Raw genomic sequence first — 24602 nt, forward strand, 5'->3', positions numbered from 1 at the left:
CTTGCTAGCTACTTCCAGACATGAACGAGAGAACACCTCAATCTGTCCATTTTACTCGCCCTAGCAGAGCTGGTTAGGCTGTTTTCATGTTTTCTAGAGCGTTCGTGACTGTAACTGTGCTGATGGCAACAATTTAATTACGTTTTTTTTTGCCGACACCGGTCATATTCAACGGGTGTTGCATGTTTGTAAATTCATCAGTTATTCTGCACTACTGCACACTCAGACGAGAGTGATCTGAAATCGGAATAGATAGCAAGAGCACGTTTTACGAACGCACCCCTAGGCATCAAAAGTGTTTTTTATAAATCCACTACTTTTTGAAATGATATAATTCACTGACTACTTCTTAGCTAGGCCTAAAAGCAGCCTTTTCAGATTTTTCATGTTCATTTACAGATTTCTGCAACAACAAACATAGAACTTCTGTGAGTAAAGGCTAATTGTCAGCCCAGTTTATATAACTTGTGTGAGTATAAGCTTCTTGTCAAACGCTGCGCCCAGTTTCTTGATATAGGGCACCATCTAGTGAAAATAAAACAGAAGTGCATAACAATGTCATAGCCTAGGTGAAAAAAGTGCGTTCGCGCTGGGACAATAGTCATAGCCTAAATATGCTTAAATGTCAGTTTGAGTCATAATATCAGCTTCTGAAAGCTTCACTGAGCATTTTGTTAATCAAATTTGAAGGACATTAATGTCACCGTTTCACATAGGCCAACTTCCTGCTATGAGAGATGTGCTTCAGTAGACCCAATGATAAACTTCGCCGCATTAAACTGCGCTGCGCAAGAGTGAACACGAGAGTCGAGGCGGTGGGCAAGATAAGATAGGCAAACGTATTTCCTGTACTGTACCTGATTCTACATTGTTGTCTTGCCTACTAAGTGTAAACTCACAAGTTGTTAAATCAGCCCCTGGAAAATGCAAGCCATCAAGTGTGTGGTCGTTGGAGATGGGTAAGTTCTTTAAGTTATGTATGCGCGCAGTTCAACAACTGGTAGGCTACTTGGATTTGGGTGTGTTAAAAAGTGGACCTTTAGAAAAACTCTATTTAGCCTTCTTTCAATTGTCTATTAATTGGGAGATGAATTTTTCTCTGTGTATTGTAATACACATTCTTGTGTCAAGAGCAGTGGTGGTTCTAGACCATTTCAACTGGGGGGGCCAAGCTGGGGCCAGTTGTACTGTTAGAGGGGCCAGTTACATTAGACGTTATTGTTGTCATATCGTTTTCTTCACTGCATTGCAGGCATTAGCAGGCTAATAACGGATGTAAAAAAAGAACGATAGCAAAAATTAGTTATGTAAAAATTATTACTCCACATTTAGGGGGGCCACAAGGGAGTCCAAAATTGTTTGCACAGGGGCACTGCCCCCCCCCCCCCCCCCCCCCAGAACTGGTCAAGAGACAATTTTAGTTTTTTCTGAATTAATTCGTTCCATATTGCATATGGGAGCTGCAGTAACGTGGAATGTATGTACTTTTTATTTCAATTTGGTTGTCGTACTCTTTATGAGGTTATTGTATGCAGTTTGCACTTTTCATACCTTCCTCATAGCTGTGTTCTGTCAGCTTGATAGACATGAGGGCGGCAAAATTGTAAAAGGTGCCACAGAACAGTCTAACCTTGTTCTAATCTGTATTAGCTAGACAAAGAAATAATACTTTTAAGTAACAGTCCTTTTGTGTACAGTATTAACCTTGATGTCCAGAAGCTCAATATGTCTTTATCACATAGTCAATACAACAACATAATGACACCCTCAAGGCAGGAACTTCCCAGTAGAACAAACCTCTAACTGTAAAACAGGCCACACAATTAACACTTTAAATTCCTCATTTGCATGTGCAGTTTTAACATCAGGTTGAGGAATGTATGATGACTTGATAATGACATTGTTCAACAGCCCTTAAATCAATAAGGAAGAGACAGTGTAGCAATACACACTGCATTCAGAAGACAGGAAGGAAGTGCCTACACTCTTAGAAAAAAAGGTGCTATCAAGAACCTAAAACGGTTATACGGCTGTCCCCATAGGAGAACCCTTTGAATAACCATTTTGGTTACTGATAGAACCCTTTTGGGTTCCATGTAAAAACCATTTTGACAGAGGGTTCTACGTGGAACCCAAAAGGGTTCTCCTATGGGGACAGCCGAAGAACCCTTTTGGAGTGTATGCAAGATTGGTGACAAGTTGAATAAGACAAAATGGATGCTGAGATGCTAGCTGGAGATTGGGATCCGTGGGTGTAATGTCTGTAGGAGAGAGGAGATGGAGAGTAGTTGGTGATAATGAGGGCCTCAATTAAAGAGAACATTTACAAAGACACAGACAGACAGCAGTCAGTGAGGTCAATGCAGTCTTTTCCTGTTCTCCGTTCGTTAAACCTCTTCTCTTCTTGTAAAAGAGAAGTTCTGTTATGCTGCTTTTATCCTCCAGTTTTAGTTTTTAAGTTCCTCTTTAGTCTGTGGTGCACTCTGTCTTCACAGTCTCATGGTTAATAAGGAACAAGAGCACAGCTGCCACCTATAACACCTTTAACCCCCACAACACTATTCTCATACACGGTCGATGCAAAGACCAAAGACACATTTTTGCTTGTTCTTTGTATTTCGACAAAGTGCAGTTATACAGCAAATGGCCTGTATTCAACAGGAAACGTCAACAGGAAGCTTTAGCAAAGTAAGTGAAGTGGATTTACACCCAGTAGCAGAATGGAATTTCATCATGGGTCCCTGATCTGTACTACACAGAAATGCATAATTATGGATATGAATGTCATTTTCTTCATGGTGATGTATCCTAAACAGGTACACAAGTAGAAATATGCATATTTGGGTATTATTCTACACACTGGCAATTTTTTTAATGAGCTCCACCACCAAACAAAACTAAATTTTGTTGGTCTGGACTGGACCAAATCTGAACCAATTATAGAATTCTATGTTTCACAAGTTTGGACATTAAAGTACAGCACAGTAGTTGTGATGGGGGGAAAATCGATACAGTTACATATCGGGATATTATTTTTGGGTGTAGTCGTTTTGACAATATCGCAATATTATTTTTGGGCTAGTTGGCTGTACCTGCAACAAAACTCCAGTGTTTTAAAAAAAATAGGGAGCCAATTTGTTTTCAGCACTTTTATTTCCATGAATGATAAAAAACTTGCTTTCTCATGGCTCTCTCATGTCCTTCTGCAGCAGACATATGGTGAGCAATATGTTTTGACCATGAAATCGCAATAAAATCACAGTATTGAATTGCAATACATACGATACCTAAGTATCGTGATAATATCGTATCGCGAGGCCCCTGGCAATTCCCAGCTCTAGAAAGTAGAGCTCAGTAGAGTACAGTAGAGTTCAGTACAGTACAGTACAGTGTAGTAGAGTAGATTACAGTGTAGTAGAGTATAGTACAGTACAGTACATTATAGTTTACTCAACTCTAGTGTGTTCTCCTGTGTACTGTACTGAACTCTATTCCACTCTATTCTACTACACTGTACTGTATCAAATCAAATGTATTTATATAGCCCTTCTTACATCAGCTGATATATCAAAGTGCTGTACAGAAACCCAGCCTAAAACCCCAAACAGCAAGCAATACAGGTGTAGAAGCACGGTGGCTAGGAAAAACTCCCTAGAAAGGCCAAAACCTAGGAAGAAACCTAGAGAGGAAACAGGCTATGAGGGGTGGCCAGTCCTCTTCTGGCTGTGCCGGGTGGAGATTATAACAGAACATGGCCAAGATGTTCAAATGTTCATAAATGACCAGCATGGTCAAATAATAGTAATCACAGTGAACAGGTCAGGGTTCCATAGCCGCAGGCAGAACAGTTGAAACTGGAGCAGCAGCACGGCCAGGTGGACTGGGGACAACAAGGAGTCATCATGCCAGGTAGTCCTGAGGCATGGTCCTAGGGCTCAGGTCCTCCGAGAGAGAGAAAGAAAGAAAGAGAGAATTAGAGAGAGCATACTTAAATTCACACAGGACACTGGATAAGACAGGAGAAATACTCCAGATATAACAGACTGACCCTAGCCCCCCGACACATAAACTACTGCAGCATAAATACTGGAGGCTGAGACAGGAGGGGTCAGGAGACACTGTGGCCCCATCCGATGATACCCCCGGACAGGGCCAAACAGGCAGGATATAACCCCACCCACTTTGCCAAAAAACAGCCCCCACACCACTAGAGAGATATCTTCAACCACCAACTTACCATCCTGAGACAAGGCCGAGTATAGCCCACAAAGATCTCCGCCACGGCACAACCCAAGGGGGGGCGCCAACCCAGACAGGAAGACCCCGTCAGTGACTCAACCCACTCAAGTGATGCACCCCTCCTAGGGACGACATGGAAGAGTACCAGTAAGCCAGTGACTCGGCCGCTGTAGTAGGGTTAGAGGCAGAGAATCCCAGTGGAGAGAGGGGAACCGGCTAGGCAGAGACAGCAAGGGCGGTTCGTTGCTCCAGTGCCTTTCTGTTCACCTTCACACTCCTGGGCCAGACTACATTCAATAGTAGAAGAGATGGTTGAGACCGAGTCTGCGTCTCTCACATGGGTAGGCTGACCATTACATAAAAATTGAGCTCTATAGGAGAAAGCCCTGCCTCCAGCTGTTTGCTTAGAAATTCTAGGGACAATTAGGAGGCCTGCGTCTTGTGACCGTAGCGTACGTGTAGGTATGTACGGCAGGACCAAATCGGAAAGATAGGTAGGAGCAAGCCCATGTAATGCTTTGTAGGTTAGCAGTAAAACCTTGAAATCAGCCCTTGCCTTAACAGGAAGCCAGTGTAGGGAGGCTAGCACTGGAGTAATATGATCAAATTTTTTGGTTCTAGTCAGGATTGTAGCAGCTGTATTTAGCACTAACTGAAGTTTATTTCGTGCTTTATCCGGGTAGCTGGAAAGTAGAGCATTGCAGTAGTCTAACCTAGAAGTAACAAAAGCATGGATAAATGTTTCTGCATCAATTTTGGACAGAACATTTCTGATTTTTGCAATGTTACGCAGATGGAAAAAAGCTGTCCTTGAAACAATCTTGATATGTTCGTCAAAAGAGAGATCAGGGTCCAGAGTAACGCCGAGGTCCTTCACAGTTTTATTTGAGATGACTGTACAACCATCAAGATTAATTGTCAGATTCAACAGAATATCTCTTTGTTTCTTGGGACCGAGAACAAACATCTCTGTTTTGTCCGAGTTTAAAAGTAGAAAGTTTGCAGCCATCCACTTCCTTATGTCTGAAACACAGGGTTCTAGCGAGGGCAATTTTGGGGCTTCACCATGTTTCATTGAAATGTACAGCTGTGTGTCATCCGCATAGCAGTGAAAGTTAACATTATGTTTTTGAATGACATCCCCAAGAGGTAAAATATATAGTGAAAACAATAAGTGGTCCTAAATCGGAACCTTGAGGAACACCGAAATTTACAGTTGATTTGTCAGAGGACAAACCATTCACAGAGACAAACTGATATCTTTCCGACAGATAAGATCTAAACCAGGCCAGAACTTGTCCGTGTAGACCAATTTGGGTTTCCAATCTCTCCAAAAGAATGTGGTGATCGATGGTATCAAAAGCAGCACTAAGGTCTAGGAGCACGAGGACAGATGCAGAGCCTCGGTCTGACGCCATTAAAAGGTAATTTACCACCTTCACAAGTGCAGTCTCAGTGCTATGATGGGGTCTAAAACCAGACTGAAGCATTTCGTGTACATTGTTTGTCTTCAGGAAGGCAGTGAGTTGCTGCGCAACAGCTTTTTCTACAATTTTTGAGAGGAATGGAAGATTCGATATAGGCCGATAGTTTTTTATAATTTCTGGGTCAAGATTCGGCTTTTTCAAAGAGGCTTTATTATTGCCACTTTTAGTGAGTTTGGTACACATCCGGTGGATAGAGAGCCGTTTTTTATGTTCAACATAGGAGGGCCAAGCACAGGAAGCAGCTGTTTCAGTAGTTTAGTTGGAATAGGGTCCAGTATGCAGCTTGATTATTTTCATCATTGTCTCAAGAGATATAGTACTAAAACACTTGAGTGTCTCCCTTGATCCTAGGTCCTGGCAGAGTTGTGCAGACTCAGAACAACCGAGCTTTGGAGGAATACGCGGATTTAAAGAGGAGTCCATAATTTGCTTTCTAATGATCATGATCTTTTCCTCAAAGAAATTCATGAATTTATTACTGCTGAAGTGAAAGCCATCCTCTCTTGGGGAATGCTGCTTTTTAGTTAGCTTTGCGACAGTATCAAAAATACATTTCGGATTGTTCTTATTTTCCTCAATTAGGTTGGAAAAATAGGATGATCGAGCAGCAGCGAGGGCTCTTCGATACTGCACGGTACTGTCTTTCCAAGCTAGTCGGAAGACTTCCAGTTTGGTGTGGCGCCATTTCCGTTCCAATTTTCTGGAAGCTTGCTTCAGATCTCGGGTATTTTCTGTATACCAGGGAGCTAGTTTCTTATGATAAATGTTTTTAGTTTTTAGGGGTGCAACTGCATCTAGGGTATTGCGCAAGGTTAAATTGAGTTCCTCAGTTAGGTGGTTAACTGATTTTTGTCCTCTGATGTCCTTGGGTAGGCAGAGGGAGTCTGGAAGGGCATCAAAGAATCTTTGGGTTGTCTGAGAATTTATAGCACGACTTTTAATGCTCCTTGGTTGAGGTCTGAGCAGATTATTTGTTGCGATTGCAAACGTAATAAAATGGTGGTCCGATAGTCCAGGATTATGAGGAAAAACATTAAGATCCACAACATTTGTTCCATGGAACAAAACTAGGTCCAGAGTATGACTGTGGCAGTGAGTAGGTCCGGAGACATGTTGGACAAAACCCACTGAGTCGATGATGGCTCCGAAAGCCTTTTGGAGTGGGTCTGTGGACTTTTCCATGTGAATATTAAAGTCACCAAAAATTAGAATATTATCTGCTATGACTACAAGGTCCGATAGGAATTCAGGGAACTCAGCGAGGAACGCTGTATATGGCCCAGGAGGCCTGTAAACAGTAGCTATAAAAAGTGATTGAGTAGGCTGCATAGATTCCATGACTAGAAGCTCAAAAGATGAAAACGTCGAGGAAATTTGCTATCGTAAATGTTAGCAACACCTCCACCTTTGCGGGATGCGCGGGGGATATGGTCACTAGTGTAACCAGGAGGTGAGGCCTCATTTAACACAGTAAATTCATCAGGCTTAAGCCATGTTTCAGTCAGGCCAATCACATCAAGATTATGATCAGTGATTAGTAGTGAGGGATCTAACATTAAGTAGCCCTATTTTGAGATGTGAGGTATCACGATCTCTTTCAATAATGGCAGGAATGGAGGAGGTCTTTATTCTAGTGAGATTGCTAAGGCAAACACCGCCATGTTTAGTTTTGCCCAACCTAGGTTGAGGCACAGACATGGTCTCAATGGGGATAGCTGAGCTGACTACACTGACTGTGCTAGTGGCAGACTCCACTAAGCTGGCAGGCTGGCTAACAGCCTGCTGCCTGGCCTACACCCTATTTCTTTGTGGAGTTAAGGGAGTTAGAGCCCTGTCTATGTTCGTAGATAAGATGAGAGCACCCCTCCAGCTAGGATGGAGTTCGTCACTCCTCAACAAGCCAGGCTTGGTCCTGTTTGTGGGTGAGTCCCAGAAGGAGGGCCAATTATCTACAAATTCTATCTTTTGGGAGGGGCAGAAAACAGTTTTCAACCAACGATTGAGTTATGAGACTCTGCTGTAGAGCTCATCACTCCCCCTAACTGGGAGGGGGCCAGAGACAATTACTCGATGCCGACACATCTTTGTAGCTGATTTACATGCTGAAACTATGTTGCGCTTGGTGACCTCTGAATGTTTCATCCTAACATCGTTGGTGCCGACGTGGATAACAATATCCCTATACTCACTATACACGCCAGTTTTAGCTTTAGCTAGCACCATCTTCAGATTAGCCTTATCGTCGGTAGCCCTGCCCCCTGGTAAACAGTGTATGATCGCAGGATGATTCATTTTAAGTCTAATTCCGCGGGTAATGGAGTCGCCAATGACTAGGGTTTTCAATGTGTCAGAGCTAATGGTGGGAGGCTTCGGCGTCTCAGACCCCTTAACGGGGGGAGTAGAGACCAGAGAAGGCTCGGCCTCAGACTCCGACTCACTGCTTAATTGGGAGAACCGGTTGAAAGTTTCTGTCGGCTGAATGAGCGACACCGGTTGAGCATTCCTACAGCATTTCCCTCCAGAAGCCATGAGAAAGTTGTCCGGCTGCGGGGACTGTGCGAGGGGATTTATACTACTATCTGTACTTACTGGTGGCACAGACAGTGTTTCATCCTTTCCTACACTGAAATTACCCTTGCCTAACGATTGCGTCTGAAGCTGGGCTTGCAGCACTCGTTCTCGTTGCAGGGCTCGTTCTCCTGTATATTATGAGTACAGCGACTAGAAGGCATCATGTTAATGTTACTACTTAGCTTCGGCTGTTGGAGGTCATGATGTGTACTGAACTGCACTGAACTGTACTGAACTATACGCAACTATTATTTACTGTATTGTACTGTACTGACCTATACTCAACTATTATTTACTGTAGTGTACTGAACTATACTCAATTATTATTTACTGTACTGTACTGAACTATACTGAACTATTATTTACTGTACTGTACTGAATTATACTGAACTATTCTTTACTGTAGTGTACTGAACTATACTCAGCTATTCTTTACTGTACTGTACTGTACTGACCTATACTCAACTATTATTTACTGTACTGTACTGTACTGACCTATACTCAACTATTATTTACTGTACTGTACTGAATTATACTGAACTATTCTTTACTGTACTGTACTGACCTATACTCAACTATTATTTACTGTACTGTACTGAATTATACTCAACTATTATTTACTGTAGTGTACTGAACTATACTCAACTATTATTTTCTGTACTGTACTGTACTGACCTATACTCAACTATTATTTTCTGTACTGTACTGAATTATACTCAACTATTATTTACTGTACTGTACTGAACTATACTCAACTATTATTTACTGTACTGTACTGAATTATACTCAACTATTCTTTACTGTAGTTTACTGAACTATACTCAACTATTATTTACTGTAGTGTACTGAACTATACTCAACTATTATTTACTGTACTGTACTGAATTATACTCAACTATTCTTTACTGTACTGTACTGAATTATACTCAACTATTCTTTACTGTACTGTACTGAACTATACTGAACTATTCTTTACCTCACTGTACTGTACTGTACTGTACTGTACTGTCCAAACTTTTGAACCAGTCATGGATGTCTATGTTTGGGCCAAATGAAGGCCGGTCCAGACGTCTGTGGATGTTAAAATTAAGGCCAGGTCGGACTAACAAAATTAAGAAACTTTTCAACGTCCATCGACGTCCAGTGTCAGTCAGTGCTCAATGGGTGAGGATGCTGGTTACAGTAAATGGAAAGAGAGGGGGCCCATGGGTAGATGTCAGTAAGAGCTGGTAGAGGTGACATTAACTGGAGAGAAAGAGAAGAGAAAGAGAGAGAGAAGAGAAAAGAGAGGGAGTGGTTGTCCAGACTTTTCACAGAGAGAGAGAGAGAGAGAGAGAGAGAATGACAGGAAAAGATAAATACTTTACAAAGGTACACTACATGAGAGGTTCTATGCCCCTATCGTCCTGACTGTCACTCAGTGTCACCGCCCTGCCTCCTGCCAACTCTGACACCCCGGTCCCCCTATGTGGAGAACCCCTGTAGATCAGGAGACTTGAATAGCTTTGAAACTGTGACGGCTTACTTGTTTGAATGCAGTCATACAGTATGTATACGTGGGGAACATAGATATGTTTATTCCTGTTGGATACATCAAGGCAGAGGTGACAGAAACAAAATAGGACACAAATAGGCCAACAACTTCATTCTGGAGTGTGGCATTTAGGTGTAAGTGTGATTTTGACATCTATATCCTCCTCGGTTGTTTTTTGTTTTAGGCCTTCTGACTGAGTGAGAAGTGTGAGCATTAAAAATGAACTCTGCCCAGCCGGTGGTAATTAGGCTGGTCTTTGAAGTCAGATGCTGTATATGTTGGATTCCCACCATGAAGTATCATTGGAAAGCATTCATGTGCTGTAACTTTTAACTACTGCAGCATGATTGGCACTTTTTAGTCTTTTGTTCCGTTGTAGAACTTTGAGTTGAAAAGTAATTGCCCTGTTAAAAGGAGTATCTTTCAGATGCACCATAGAATTTAGCATTTCACATGGTTCCATCAGGTGAATGTAGGTAAGTTATCACAATGCCATCATTGGATTTAGGGGTTCCATCCGCCCCTGTCCCTTGTCCATCTGTGTGTGGGGGTAAGAAGAGAGGGGGAGCCTCATGCAGGAGGAGCAGGTGGAGAGTAGGAAGCACGGGGCCCCTACACTTAGACCACAGTCAACAGCATGTGTGTGTGAGTCAGAGGGTAGCAGAGATAGAGACTACTCAATGACACACTAACTCACCACTGAGAGAGGGAAACAGACACGATCACACTACCCTGTATCTCACTCTCATATCACCTCTCTCTCTCTCTCTCTCTCTCTCTCTCTCTCTCTCTCAATTCAATTCACCTCGCTTTATTGGCATGACGTAACAATGTACATATTGCCAAAGCTTATTTGGGATATTTACAATATAAAAATAAATAAAAATGAGAATCAAAATTGTCAACGGGACAACAGTAACAGCAATAACCAAGGGTCAAAATAACCATACATTCAACAATAACAATAGCCATACAGTAGAGGACATGTGCAGGTTGATTGGTCTGTCAGACACTGTCCCTCATCTTATAGCAGGCAGCAATGTAGTGCGCTGCCAACCCACAGCTCTCTGCGTTCTCCCCCAACAGGACGGGTAGCCTATCCTCATCAGAGAGGTCTTTGAAACCTTGAATAAGGGTTTCAAATTTGGGAAAATGACACTCTCTAATTGTTTTATATTTTTGCCATGTTGTCAGGAAATGCAGCTCCGTCTCAGGTTCTGCTGTTGTGCAGTGGTTGCACAGCCTCTCCTCTCTCTCGACTTCAGTAAGTGTGGACAGAACTGCTTCTTGCCACCTAATATAGTACATAGTAAGTTATTACTAATTATGTCATCCACAAGGGTATAAACTATGAATGTTTCTCCAGTTCTTTTCATGGCATCTATCAGGTTTCTTCTACCCAACCTTGAATGCTAACCTAATGATGTTCAAGGTGGAGCCAATCTGTAGAAGAAGCTGATGGTAGCCTGCCTACGTATAGCCCGGGGTGTCACTTTCTAACCTTGCCCTAAAAATGTAACTCTGGGAGCACTCCTCAGACTAGCATTCCTTCCCTCCTGTCTGTACATGCAGGTGTGTGCTTCTTATTGGAATTTTACTGCCAAAACCTTGACTGTGTTTTTAGCTGCTGCCTGTCAGAGGTGTTTTAGAACACTGACAAGAAGCTAGAGAAAGCGGATTACTGCTTCTCATAATGTAGACTAGTTTGAAAGAAGCCAGGCCCCATCATGCTGTTCATTCAGCACATTGTACATAGTTAGAATGTCTATGGCCATTCATCATACTGTAGCAAGCAATAAGGACAGTATATTGGCATCTTCTTTGCACAGGGAAAAATCCCAAAAATTAGTTGGCGTGCTGTTGTTGTACCATTTTATCATGAGTGGGAGTGGACCATGATAGACACCAAGCTGAATTTAATGATGGTATTCTGGCGAAAATATAGTGGAAGCCTTCGAAACAAGAAAAATGTAAAGAATTGACTTAATCTGCAATTTTATGTTTCTTACCATATTAAGGCAGCTAACCCTTACAAGAAAAGTAGAAAACATTTTTCACCACTTCCATCTGCGTCTGGTCTCCCATCCATGGACTGACCAGGACCGACCCTGCTTAGCAAACCAACAGTGGGAAGAAGAGTGCTATCCTGCTGGAATGAATGTGCCAAAACTTGCAACTGGAAAAAGCAGTGGCGTAAAGTACTTAAGTAAAAATACTTTAAAGTACTACTTAAGTAGTGTTTTGGGGTATCTGTGCTTTACTTTACTATTTATATTTTTGACAACTTTTACTTTTACTTCACTACATTCCTAAAGAAGATTATGTACTTTTTACTCCATACATTTTCCCTGACACCCAAAAGTACTTTTACTTTTGATACTTAAGTATATTTTAGCAACTACATTTACTTTTGATACTTAAGTATATTTAAAACCAAATACTTTTAGACTTTTACTCAAGTAGTATTTTACTGGGTGACTTTCACTTTTACTTGAGTCATTTTCTATTCAGGTATCTTTACTTTTACTCAAGTATGAGAATTTAGTACTTTTTCCACCACTGGAAAAAGGCAGCGAAAGCAAAGGCCAGGGTAGCATAACCAAAAATAGGTAGAATTGTTTAATGTAATTGTTTTATTTAATTGCGTCCATTTACAATTCATTTGCCCTCACTTTTACATTTTTATCCCTTGCAATATTTTGTTTTGCTATCAATACTTTTGGATTTATGTTTTGCTTTCAATATCATTATTTTTGTTTGCAATACTAAGAATTTTGTTCTTGACTTCAGAAGTTTTGCTTGATATTAATGGGACAAAAGTAACTCAGTCACTAGAGAATGGCACCATGTAGCAACACTATTAATCTAAACTAAGGAGTTTAAAACGGCAATCCTTAATTGAAACATTAACAGGTGTCCTCCCCACCACAGTTTGGGTAAAATGCTGAGGGATGGGGCTGGAGAAACGCAACCACTTTCAAATCCATAGACTACACTATGGATGCAAGGACTGACCATCCATGATATCAAAATTATAGTTTTAACCATATTTTTTGTTTACATGAACTTTGTTAACAAACATTGGAGTACAATTTTTATTTTTATTTTCATGTGGATTTTTTTCACATATGAAACTGCACATTACATTTAGTTTTTCAAATGTGAACTTGCATTCCACATGTGAAAGTGACATTTTCACATGTGGAGGTTTTTTTTACATATGAAACTCCAAATGTGATTTTCTCATGTGAATGTTTTTCACATGTGAAAACGCAATTCTACTTAATAGAAAATGAATATGGTTTCACTTGTGAAATGTTACCTCAATATGAAAACAGTTACAGTATTTCACATTTGAAACTGCGAATTTGACATGTTTTTTTTGTAAGAGAAGGGAGTTACTCTGACAGCTGGCAGCTACCCTGTAATGACTATAGGTTCTCTCAGTGTGTGCTAGAGTAAAGGTGTGTGTGTGTGTGTGTGTGTGTGTGTGTGTGTGTGTGTGTGTGTGTGTGTGTGTGTGTGTGTGTGTGTGTGTGTGTGTGTGTGTGTGCTCGTGCGCACGAGAGTGTGTCAATGTGCTATTGCAGCAAGAAAATGTGTGTGTGTGTGTTGGCACACAACTGATTGCCCAATGTCTGTTTCAGTGCTGTGGGAAAGACATGCCTGCTCATCAGCTACACAACCAACGCCTTCCCTGGAGAGTACATCCCCACAGTGTAAGTACTGGACCACAGACAGACACAGTGGACATGATATGGCTGGTACAGTGACAAATGTGTGGGCTGAATGGACAAACATCATACATAATGCAACCAAAGGCCTACATAATACAACCAATAACCAGAAATAGGAAATAATGTTATATTCACAATAATTCTAGGGATTGGTATGCTAGATATTGACTTTACTTTCACAAACACCTATGGTATGCAGTTTTTATACATTAATACACAGATGACAGTTTATTAGGTACACTATCTAGTACCGGGTCGGACCCCCTTTACCTTCAGAACAGACTGAATTCTTTGGGGCATGGCGTTCAATTGTTGCTCAATTGATGTCAAGGGACCTAACGTGTGCCAGGTAAACATTCCTCACACCAGTATACCACCGCCGCCAGTCTGTACTGTTGACACCAGGCAGGATGGGTCCATGGATTCATGCTGCTTACGCCAAATCCTGACTCTGCCATCAGCATGATGCAACAGGAATTTGCCTGTTAGCTTGCACACTTCTTGCCATTCTCCTTTGACCTCTCTCATCAACGAGTTGTCTTGATGCCTGTCTGCCTGCTTTATATAGCAAGCCACGGCCATGTGACTCACTGTCTGTAGGAGCGATCCATTTTTGTGAACGGGGTGGTGTACCTAATAAACTGTATACTGCATATTCTGTGTAAGGTTTTTCACTGTGATATGTTCTAGATGTAATGGACTCATTTGTCTTGCAGGTTTGATAACTACTCAGCCAATGTGATGGTGGACAGTAAGCCAGTGAACCTGGGACTGTGGGATACAGCAGGACAGGAGGACTATGACAGACTCAGACCTCTGTCCTATCCTCAGACGGTAACCACACACACACACATACAGAATCTCTATTACAAATGATATACAGTGGGGTCCGGAATTATTGACACCCTTGATAAAGATGAGCAGAAATGACTGAATACTGTCCAATTAATAATGTATGCTGCCATGATTACGAATAATCCTGAATGAATCGTGAATAATGATGAATGAGAAAGTTACAGAGGGTCAAAAATCATAGCCCCAAAACATGCTAACCTCCCCTGTTATTGATAATGGTGAGAGGTTAGCATGTCTTGGGGGTATGATCTTTGACCCGCTGTAACTTTCTCATTCATCATTATTCACGATTCATTCAGGATATAAACTATTGACTACTTTATTTATAAGAATCTTTAGGGGTGTCAATAAATTTGACCACTACTTTTCTAAGAAAAACATAATATTACTTGTTAAACTTTTGTATTAGCATAATTGTATTAGCATAAAATAATATAATTTCCACATTGTTTGGAGCACACAATATAGTTCAGTATTTGCATACTACATTTTATACAGTCATTATCGCTCATCTTTATCGAGAGTGTCAATAATTTCGGACCCCACGTCTTCTACTACTCTGATACACCTTTCTACCCTTCAGTACAACCACATGTATTACTCCCTACACCTTCTCTGACCAATGACCATATACACTATATGAATCACTAGATCTAATCTGTTTACAACATCAACATCTCCCTACACCTTTAATACTACCATTGATGAGACACTATGTTTGTCCCCTAGGATGTGTTCCTCATCTGTTTCTCTCTGGTGAGCCCAGCATCGTTTGAGAACGTCAGAGCCAAGGTGAGTGGATGCTGTGTGATCTTCATGGCTGTTGTTCTACAACGTACAGTATAGGTACATATAGTATGCAGTACACACTTACATATTCTATTTGATCCGCCTCCGGTGTTTTCCTCTGTACCTAATACAGGGATAGCAGATGACATTGTTCTCATAATGTAGGTGTTGATTGGCGTTGATTGACACAGTGTCATTATAAAGGCTGCAGCATCCCCAAGAGCTGCAGTATATAGCATACATTATAGATTAATATACGGAATGATTAACGTGTCAATACTGTTGATCTCTCCTAATGCACAGGGGTATTTAGATGTGCTTACCTTTCTGTAAATATAGATGGGTCATCATCTGTCAGTAATACATATAACAGTAGTATGCCAGTTAATCTATAAAATGCCCGTCAAGATTAAGATAATGAAGTGATTCTAAACACATAGAGAAATCAATCAATTTACAAAGGATAGGCTACTCTGGTTTACCTGCTTTCAATAGAAAATCGAAGTGTACCGTATAATAAAACAAAGATATTACAGATTCTGGCATTTATAGTGCAGTAATAGGATATAGTCCAATGGACAATTAATATTTTTCTATTTTAACTATATCTGAGTAATGCTATTATCAATAGTTGTTTCATTCAGGTTGCTGCTTTCAACTCTACCTATTGTTGCAGAGGCCATGGTTTAGTCGCTTCAGTCAGACAATCATAAATAAAATATTTCAAATCCAAGGACTAGAACAGCACATTTATTCAGGTAGCATGTTGCATCTCACTGGATTCCAATGAACCTCACTCCATTTGGATAGGATATAGAAATCTGTTCATCAATAGAAATCATATTCAATCAGATTCATTCAGGTTTATGTCAGAGAGAGGTAATCATCTCTTCTTTAACGGAGTCAAACATGGATGTCCCATGTGAACTTAACTCCCATAATGCACGATGAGACCTCTACCTACTCCCCCAGGTAACTGTCAGGGTCTGTGTCTTTTCACTGCACGGAGCACACAGTTCACATGTCACCTTGGCAGCTCTCAGCTACTGCTGAACGAAGCGGTCCTTGAGCCCTCTATCGCTCTACTGCCGTTCTGATGAAAAGGAGAAAATAGTAATTGTCCCATCCTGTCTCTCCATCTCTCCAGAGGTCATGGGTTTTGAACTGACACACTACTATAGAAGTTGAATTCACATCAAAGAGCTATAATATCACCAAAAAAAGCCTGCCAAACATTACCCTTTTCAAACACTTTTATTGTTGCTTCTCATACCATTGCCTCAGCCATAGGCTTTGTCAAGAAGTTCTGGAAAACGGTTAAAGACCTGGAGAATTGTCACGGTTGTCGTAGGGTAGAGACCAAGACGCAGCGGGAAAATGTATACTCATCTTCTTTTTATTGAGTGAAGAAGGAAAAACACATACAACGTATACAAAAACACAAACGAACTGGACAGTCTTGTCAGGCAAACAGCTAAACAAGAACAATCTCCCACAAAAACTCATGAAAAACAAACTCCTAATTATAGGACCCTCAATCAGAGGCAACAATAACCAGCTGCCTCCAATTGAAGGTCCAACCCCAATTAACTAAACATAGAAATACAAAAAACTAGATAGAACATAGAAAATATACTAACATAGAACAATGACTAACAAACCCCGGACTAATAAATCAAATACCCCTCTACCTAAACACATACACAAAACACACCCTGAACCACATAAAACAAACACCCCCTGCCACGTCCTGACCAAACTATAATAACAAATAACCCCTATTACTGGTCAGGACATGACAAGAATAAACCCTCCTCCTCACAGTTGCCCATGTCCCTTAATGTTGATGATGTGGTTGTTACTGACAAGAAGCACATGGCTGAGCTCTTTAATCACCACTTCATTAAGTCAGGATTCCTATTTGACTCAGACATGCCTCCTTGCCCATCCAACAATTCCTCATCTCCCACCCCTTCTAATGCGACCCCGACGCTTCTCCCTATTTTTCTCCTGCCCCGCTACAACGTTTCTCCCTGCAGGCGGTCACTGAGTCTGAGGTGCTAAAGCAGCTCCTTAAACTTGACAGAGTCAGATGGTTTAGACCGTTTCTTCTTTAAGGTTGCTGCCCCTATCATCGCCAAGCCTATCTCCAACCTTTTTAACCTGTCTCTTCTTTCTGGGGAGGTTCCCATTGCTTGGAAGGCAGCCATGGTTCATCCTTTATTTAAAGGGGAAGATCAAGCTGATCCTAACCATTATAGGCCTATTTCTATTTTGCCCTGTTTATCAACAGTGTTGGAAAAACTTGTCAATAATCAACTGACTGGCGTTCTTGATGTCTATAGTATTCTCTCTGGTATGCAATCTGGTTTCCGCTCAGGTTAGGGATGTGTCATTGCAACCTTAAAGGTCATCAATGATTTCACCGTTGCCCTTGATTCTAAGCAATATTGTGCTGCTATGTTTATTGACGTGGCCAAAGCTTTTGATACGGTAGACCATTCCATTCATGTAGGTCGGCTAAGGAGTATTGGGTATTGGTGTCTCTGAGGGGTCTTTGGGCTGGTTTGCTAACTACCTCTCTCAAATAGTGCAGTGTATAAAGTCAGAAAATTTGCTATCTCAGCCACTGCCTGTCACTAAGAGAGTACCTCAAGGCTTGATCCTAGGCCCCACGCTCTTCTCAATTTACATCAAAAACATAGCTCAGGCAGTAGAAAGCTCTGTCATCCATTTATATGCATACGATACAGTCTTATACTCAGCTGGCCCCTCCCCGATGTTGTGTTAAATGCTCTACAACAAAGCTTTCTTAGTGTCCAACAAACTTTCTCTACCCTTAACCTTATTCTGAACACCTCCAAAACAAAGGCCATATGATTTGGTAAGAAAAATGCCCCTCCTCCCACAGGTGTTATTACTACCTCTGAGGGTTTAGAGCTTGAGGTAGTCACCTCATACAAGTACTTGGGAGTATGGCTAGACGGTGCACTGTCCTTCTCTCAGCACATATCAAAGCTGCAGGCTAAAGTTAAATCTAGACTTGGTTTCCTCTATTGTAATCGCTCCTCTTTCACCCCAGCTGCCAAACTAACCCTGATTCAGATGACCATCCTACCCATGCTAGATTACGGAGACACAATTTATAGATTGGCAGGTAAGGGTGCTCTCGAGCGGCTAGATGTTCTTTACCATTTGGCCATCAGATTTGCCACCAATGCTCCTTATAGGACACATCACTGCACTCTATACTCCTCTGTAAACTGGTCATCTCTGTATACCGGTCGCAAGACCAATTGGTTGATGCTTATTTATAAAACCCTCTTAGGCCTCACTCCCCCCTATCTGAGATATTTACTGCAGCCCTCATCCTCCACATACAGCACCCGTTCTGCCATTCACATTCTGTTAAAGGTCCCCAAAGCACACACATCCCTGGGTCGCTCCTATTTTTAGTTTGCTGCAGCTAGCGACTGGAACGAGCTGCAACAAACACTCAAACTGGACAGTTTTATCTCAATCTCTTCATTCAAAGACTCAATCATGGACACTCTTATTGTCAGTTGTGGCTGCTTTGTGTGATGTATTGTTGTCTCTACCTTCTTGCCCTTTGTGCTGTTGTCTGTGCCCAATAATGTTTGTACCATGTTTTGTGCCGCTACCATGTTGTGTTGCTACCATGTTGTTGTTATGTTGTGTTGCTACCATGCTGTGTTGTCATGTGTTGCTGCCTTGCTATGTTGTTGTCTTAAGTCTCTCTTTATATAGTGTTGTGTTGTCTCTCTTGTTGTGATGTGTGTTTTGTCCTATATTTATATTGTATTTATTTGTATTTTTAATCCCAGGCCCGCGTGCCCACAGGATGCCGTTTGCCTTTTGGTAGGCCGTCATTGTAAATAAGAATTTGTTCTTCACTGACTTGCTTAGTTAAATAAAGGTTAAATAAAATAAATACAATTTAAAAAATGACAGCAAAGTGTCTGACTCCTCTGAGTTCAATGTCAACCATTTGAATTGAGCTGATTTGTTTGAGAACTGTCAGTGTTGGAGAGGACAGCATTATATCAAGAGCAGTGGAGGTCAAAAGACAATGCAATTTGCTAAATCTGCTTTACTTGATATGACATTGTCAAAACAACCCTAATATGGTCCAGAGTGGTCTGAAGGCAGGTCTGGTAGGTTGCTGGAAAGTATTAATGTGTAATTTATTCTACTACATAGATTTAAAGTGCTCAAACTAAGATGGAGGGGAAAGAGAAGTGTTCTTGATATTGGCAATTATTGAAAAGACCAGTGTTAATCCATTCCAATTTGTGCCGTTTCGAATCGCCCCGCTTTCCCAAATGACTTTACTCGGCCCTTTAATTTATGATTAGCTTCAAACAATAGCAATCTCGCTTCTCCAGCCCTTATGCAAATGTTTGCCACTTTTCACATTTCAAGAACAAAACTCTTTAGTCGTTTTTTCCTCCTCTCTCCATCTTTCTCAGTTTGTTTTTGCATGGCATGTTCCCAATGAGTCTCCATGGTAACATTGCCCATGTATGCAAATGAAGCCTTAGTAGATTACCAGGTTTTCAGGTGACATTAGGATCTATTTAATATGGAAGGTAGGCTACAGACTGTGTGGGGGAAGAGTCACAGCCAGAGTCACAGCCATGTAGCATGTTGCTAACACTAACCCACCCATGTCACTCTGGTATTTGCCTGTCAAAAGGAGATTCAATTGACCCGTGTTATCTCTGATTATTGCCACGGTACACCTCCTACTGCTATCACCATTTTGGATCAGCGGGAGATCAAGAATCAATTAGTCATCGCTGGGTAAATGGTTGGAGCTTGAATTTCTCTCCAAGCTTCTCAAGACAAGTGTTCTGGTTTATGTCTGCCATTATCATAACACTGTATTTATTGGCCAACTCATATCTTAACCTAGCAGAACCTAATTCCCTCACTCAGTTTCAGAGAGATACTAGTAAACTAAAGGTGTCATTTTCGAAAACACAGAATTGCTACACCACTAAATTAATGTGTTTCCATTTAATTCAGTCAGCCTCGATGGAAATTAGGGATGATTTAACTCATGGCACCATCGCCTTTCTTAGTAGGAAGCTGGGAAGTTTTATTTGTTAAAGTGACATCTCTTACCTGTCCTGGTATATAGAGAAGCATCCTTTCATCTTTCTTCCACAGAGTCTGTAGGGTCAGGGCAGAGGTAACCCCTTAGTTTCTGAATATTGAAAGCCTTTTATTGTAAAGCTGCTCTTCTCCAATGAGTCCTCCTAAGCAGCTAAGACTGTGAGATCAACCCCAGTCCTTTGTGTGGCATTCCAGGTTTGATGGCAGGAAGGCCAAAGAGTGCAGAAGAATGGACGCTTTGTCCCCATAGATGATGACTAAATAATGGCTACCCTGCAATGAAAGAGAGACAGACACGAGAGGCAGAAAAACCTTGGTGCAATGGTACCGAGAATTCTTGATGCATTTTTCACAGAATGTAGTGTGTGTGTGTGTGTGTGTGTGTGTGTGTGTGTGTGTGTGTGTGTGTGTGTGTGTGTGTGTGTGTGTGTGTGTGTGTGTGTGTGTGTTTTCTCAGTAGACTCAGTGAAATACTTGAAATGTGTGTGTGTGCATACAGTATGTGTGTGCTTCACTGTCACTGTTCTCATTACTATACATTCATGCTCTATAAAAAGGAATCTTTTTCAACCTTGACATTCCCTCCACTCTGCTGTAACAGCTAATGATGGCTTGCAGGATGGGTCCTATATTGTATTAGAGACTCCAATAATTACTGATGTATAAACATACGTAGAGCTGTGTGAGGTGTTAAGCAGAGAAGCTGATGAAAGACCTCCAAATGAACAGAGGCACACTAAAATAAGCGAAGGTGACTCACTAACGTCATTCATAAGCATTCATTAATAATTTCCTATTCTGCAAAAGCATACACTGCTCTCTTGTTTCTATCAGTCACTCAATGCGGAAGAAGGAACTTCCTTTTTCATTGAGTGACTGATAGAAACAAGAGACCAGCCATTTTATTTGAATAGTGTGTAATATTAATGACGGTAACGATAGTAGTAATAATAATAATAGTAATAGACAGAGTATCCTAGATTTTATGTGTGAGGAGCTATACCAGGAATCAACCTCAGCATTAACTGGCTACTCCATAATACAGTAGTAGAACCAGAGGGGAAGAGACGAAGCGAGAGGCTTGACTCTGCCCCAAAATCTGTCCACAAAATCTGTCCACAAGTAGGGATTTTTATAATGAGTTTCGAATTTGGTCAGTATAAAAGGTAATTCAATTTGCTACGGGAGGCTTGTTTGATCGAATAGACAGTTTGTAATGTTTAGGTTGTTACGAATGTTCTGATATAGGTGGACACGTGGCATTCCTGCAACTTTGAGAAAAATAATTTTATTTTGGCGTTATGCCTGTTGTTCACACGTGCATGTGCCCTCTCATTGGTTAGAATGTTCCTGCCTGACCCCGCCTCCTCCTGTCTGCAGTCCGCTTTGCGGACATTTATTCTCATTATTAAAGCGGTCAGTCCAGTATCTTGTTGGTATATAGATCATCTTTGGTAGAATTAACGATGAGCTGTATCACAGAAAAGGAAGTGAAAAGTAATTCACTATCTTTTACTGCGGCCATGTTGACCTACTCTTTGTGTGTGTGCTTGCTCCCACTAGTGGTACCCTGAGGTACGACACCACTGCCCCTCCACACCCATCATCCTCGTGGGCACCAAGCTGGATCTGAGGGACGAGAAGGAAACCATTGAGAAGCTGAAGGACAAGAAGCTAGCGCCCATCACCTACCCACAAGGCTTAGCACTAGCCAAAGAGATAGGTATGTAGGTCTCTGGGATCCTGAATTTGTGATCGTGCATCAGAGATCTACCATGATTGGTATACAGTGGTCACATATACAGTGGTCACTCTGGGTTTGTAATTGGATATGACTGAATCAGCGATTGATTGATTATCTGTCATTTTAATGATTGTTGTTCACAGAGCTGTACAGTATCATGGAACACTTTGTATTCTGCTCTTAGTCCTTATACTGCATAGTTGTTGAGATTTCATGTCACCCAAGCTTCACATTCTTGGAATCATCGCCCGCCAGCCGTGCATTATGCCAGATAAACAGTGTATCCTCTCCATGTCCCTCATACATCTATTGTGTGTTTTCTGGGTAGACTCGGTGAAGTACCTGGAATGCTCTGCCCTGACCCAGCGGGGGCTGAAGACGGTCTTTGACGAGGCCATCCGAGCAGTGCTGTGCCCCCAGCCCACCAAGGTGAAGAAACGACCCTGTCTACTCATCTGATCTCAGACCTGTGGATACACCAAGAGGGAAGGGCTCAGGAATCACACAACAGCAAATGTTCATTTTAGTTAAATACAAAGTTTGTCAGTTTTACAAAGTGGTCTAATGTTCAGATGAGTCAACATATGTAGTGTTGAGTCTTGCCATCTGTAGTGTATATCCAGCTATGATTACAGTATATAGTGTATGCCTCAATCCCAAATGAATGGAAGATAGTTGGACCGTCGAATTGTACCATTACAGATGGTGCCGACCTTTCCCACTGATTGGGGATTGAGGCATATAGCTGGATCTACGATTCTTCTCAATGTTAGACCACTGTTCAGGTCTGAAAACAACCATCAGACTTTCTGGAGCATCAATATAAATGTCCTTAATATTTTCAAGACAAATCCTGGATATGTACACATGGATAAGTGTTTTAGATTCATATATTGGTATTTGGTTTTGGTTTCTTACTCATTTTCTCATACACTTCTTCTATATGGTTTGTTTATGCAGTGACTGGTCCTTACTGTACAAGAAAGACACTGAAAAATACATAGACCAAACATTACAGTGTGTATAGTCAGAAATGTATTGCACCATCCTAATGTAAGAAACTTTCTAAAATGATCATGTTGTTTACTCTATAAGATTTATTTTTCATATTTTGACATGATACAGCATTCTACAATATTTCTAAGGTACCGTATTACTTTTCTCTCTATTACAATTTAATTTAACACCAAAAAAACATATGAGTGTGTGTGTGTGTGTGTGTGTGTGTGTCCTTTCCCTTAGAACAGCCTCAATTCGTTAGGGCATGGACTCTACAAGGTGTCGGAAGCGTTCCACAGGGATGCTGGCCCATGTTGACTCCAATGCTTCCCACAGTTTTGTCAAGTTGGCTGGATGTCCTTTGGGTGGTGGACCATTCTTGATACACACGAGAAACTGTTGAGCGTGAGAAACCCAGCAGCGTTGCAGTTCTTGACACAAACTGGTGCGCCTGGCACCTGCTACCATGCCCCGTTCAAAGGCGCTTACATTTTTTGTCTTGCTCATTCACCCTCTGAATGGCACACATGTACAATCCATGTCTCAATTGTCTCAAGACTTAAAAATCCTTATTTAACCTGTCTCCTCCCCTTCATCTACACTGATTTAAGTGGATTTAACAAGTGATATTAATAAGGGATCATAGCTTTCACCTGGATCCACATGGTCAGTCTATGTCAAAAATGTTTTGTATACTCAGTGATAAGTACAGCATGCCAGCTTTTATTTGAGGATATTTTCATACATACATTACCTGTTTTGCCATTTGGAAAAAAGCACTTTATGTTTCTCGTACCCCCATTTGAAGAAATCCTAAGTATTTAGGACTTAAGTCAAAAGTTTAGCATTTGGTACCATTTTCCTTGCACACAATGACTACATCAAGCTTGTGACTTTTCAAATGTGTTGGGTGCTGGCCTCCTGAGTGGCACTGCACTCAAAGGCACTGCATCACAGTGCTTGAGGCGTCACTACAGACCCGGGTTTGATCCCGGGCTGTGTGGCAGCCAGCTGTGACCGGGAGACCCATGAGCTGGCACACAATTGGCCCAGCGTCGTCTGGGTTAGGGCAGGGTTTGGCCGGCCGGGATGTCCTTATCCCATTGTGCTCTAGCGACTTCTGTGGCGGGCCGGGCGCATGCATGCTGACACGGTCGCCAGTTGTACGGTGTTTCCTCCGACACATTGGTGCGGCTGGCTTCCAGGTTAAGCGAGCAGTGTGTCAAGAAGCAGTGCAGCTTGGCAGGGTTGTGTTTCGAAGGACGCATGGCTCCGTACGTGAGTTGTGGTGATGGGACAAGACTGTAACTAACAATTGGATATCATGAAATTGGGGAGAACAAGGGGTAAAAAGTAAAAAAATGTAATAAATTGTTGGGTGCTTTTGTGGTTAGTTTTGGTTGTGTTTCTGATTATGTTTTGGAACTGAATGGTGAATAATTTGCTGTGCCAATATGTTTCATGTGGATGCTACCATGATTATTGCTAATCATGAATTAATCGTGAAT

The 24602-nt window shown here is 41.5% G+C and overlaps 1 protein-coding gene across 1 annotated transcript; it reads left to right on the top strand.

Moving 5' to 3' along the window:
• Nucleotides 1–767: 767 nt before the first annotated feature.
• Nucleotides 768–23290, top strand: LOC115202895 (ras-related C3 botulinum toxin substrate 2). Its single transcript, XM_029767056.1, has 6 exons — nucleotides 768–959; nucleotides 13479–13550; nucleotides 14285–14402; nucleotides 15153–15215; nucleotides 21915–22074; nucleotides 22424–23290. Exons 1-6 carry the CDS (start codon nucleotides 925–927, stop codon nucleotides 22552–22554), a joined length of 579 nt encoding a protein of 192 aa, XP_029622916.1. The 5' UTR covers nucleotides 768–924; the 3' UTR covers nucleotides 22555–23290.
• Nucleotides 23291–24602: the final 1312 nt, after the last annotated feature.

Source organism: Salmo trutta, chromosome 1 (assembly GCF_901001165.1).
Source record: "Salmo trutta chromosome 1, fSalTru1.1, whole genome shotgun sequence".
Taxonomy (NCBI): domain Eukaryota; kingdom Metazoa; phylum Chordata; class Actinopteri; order Salmoniformes; family Salmonidae; genus Salmo; species Salmo trutta.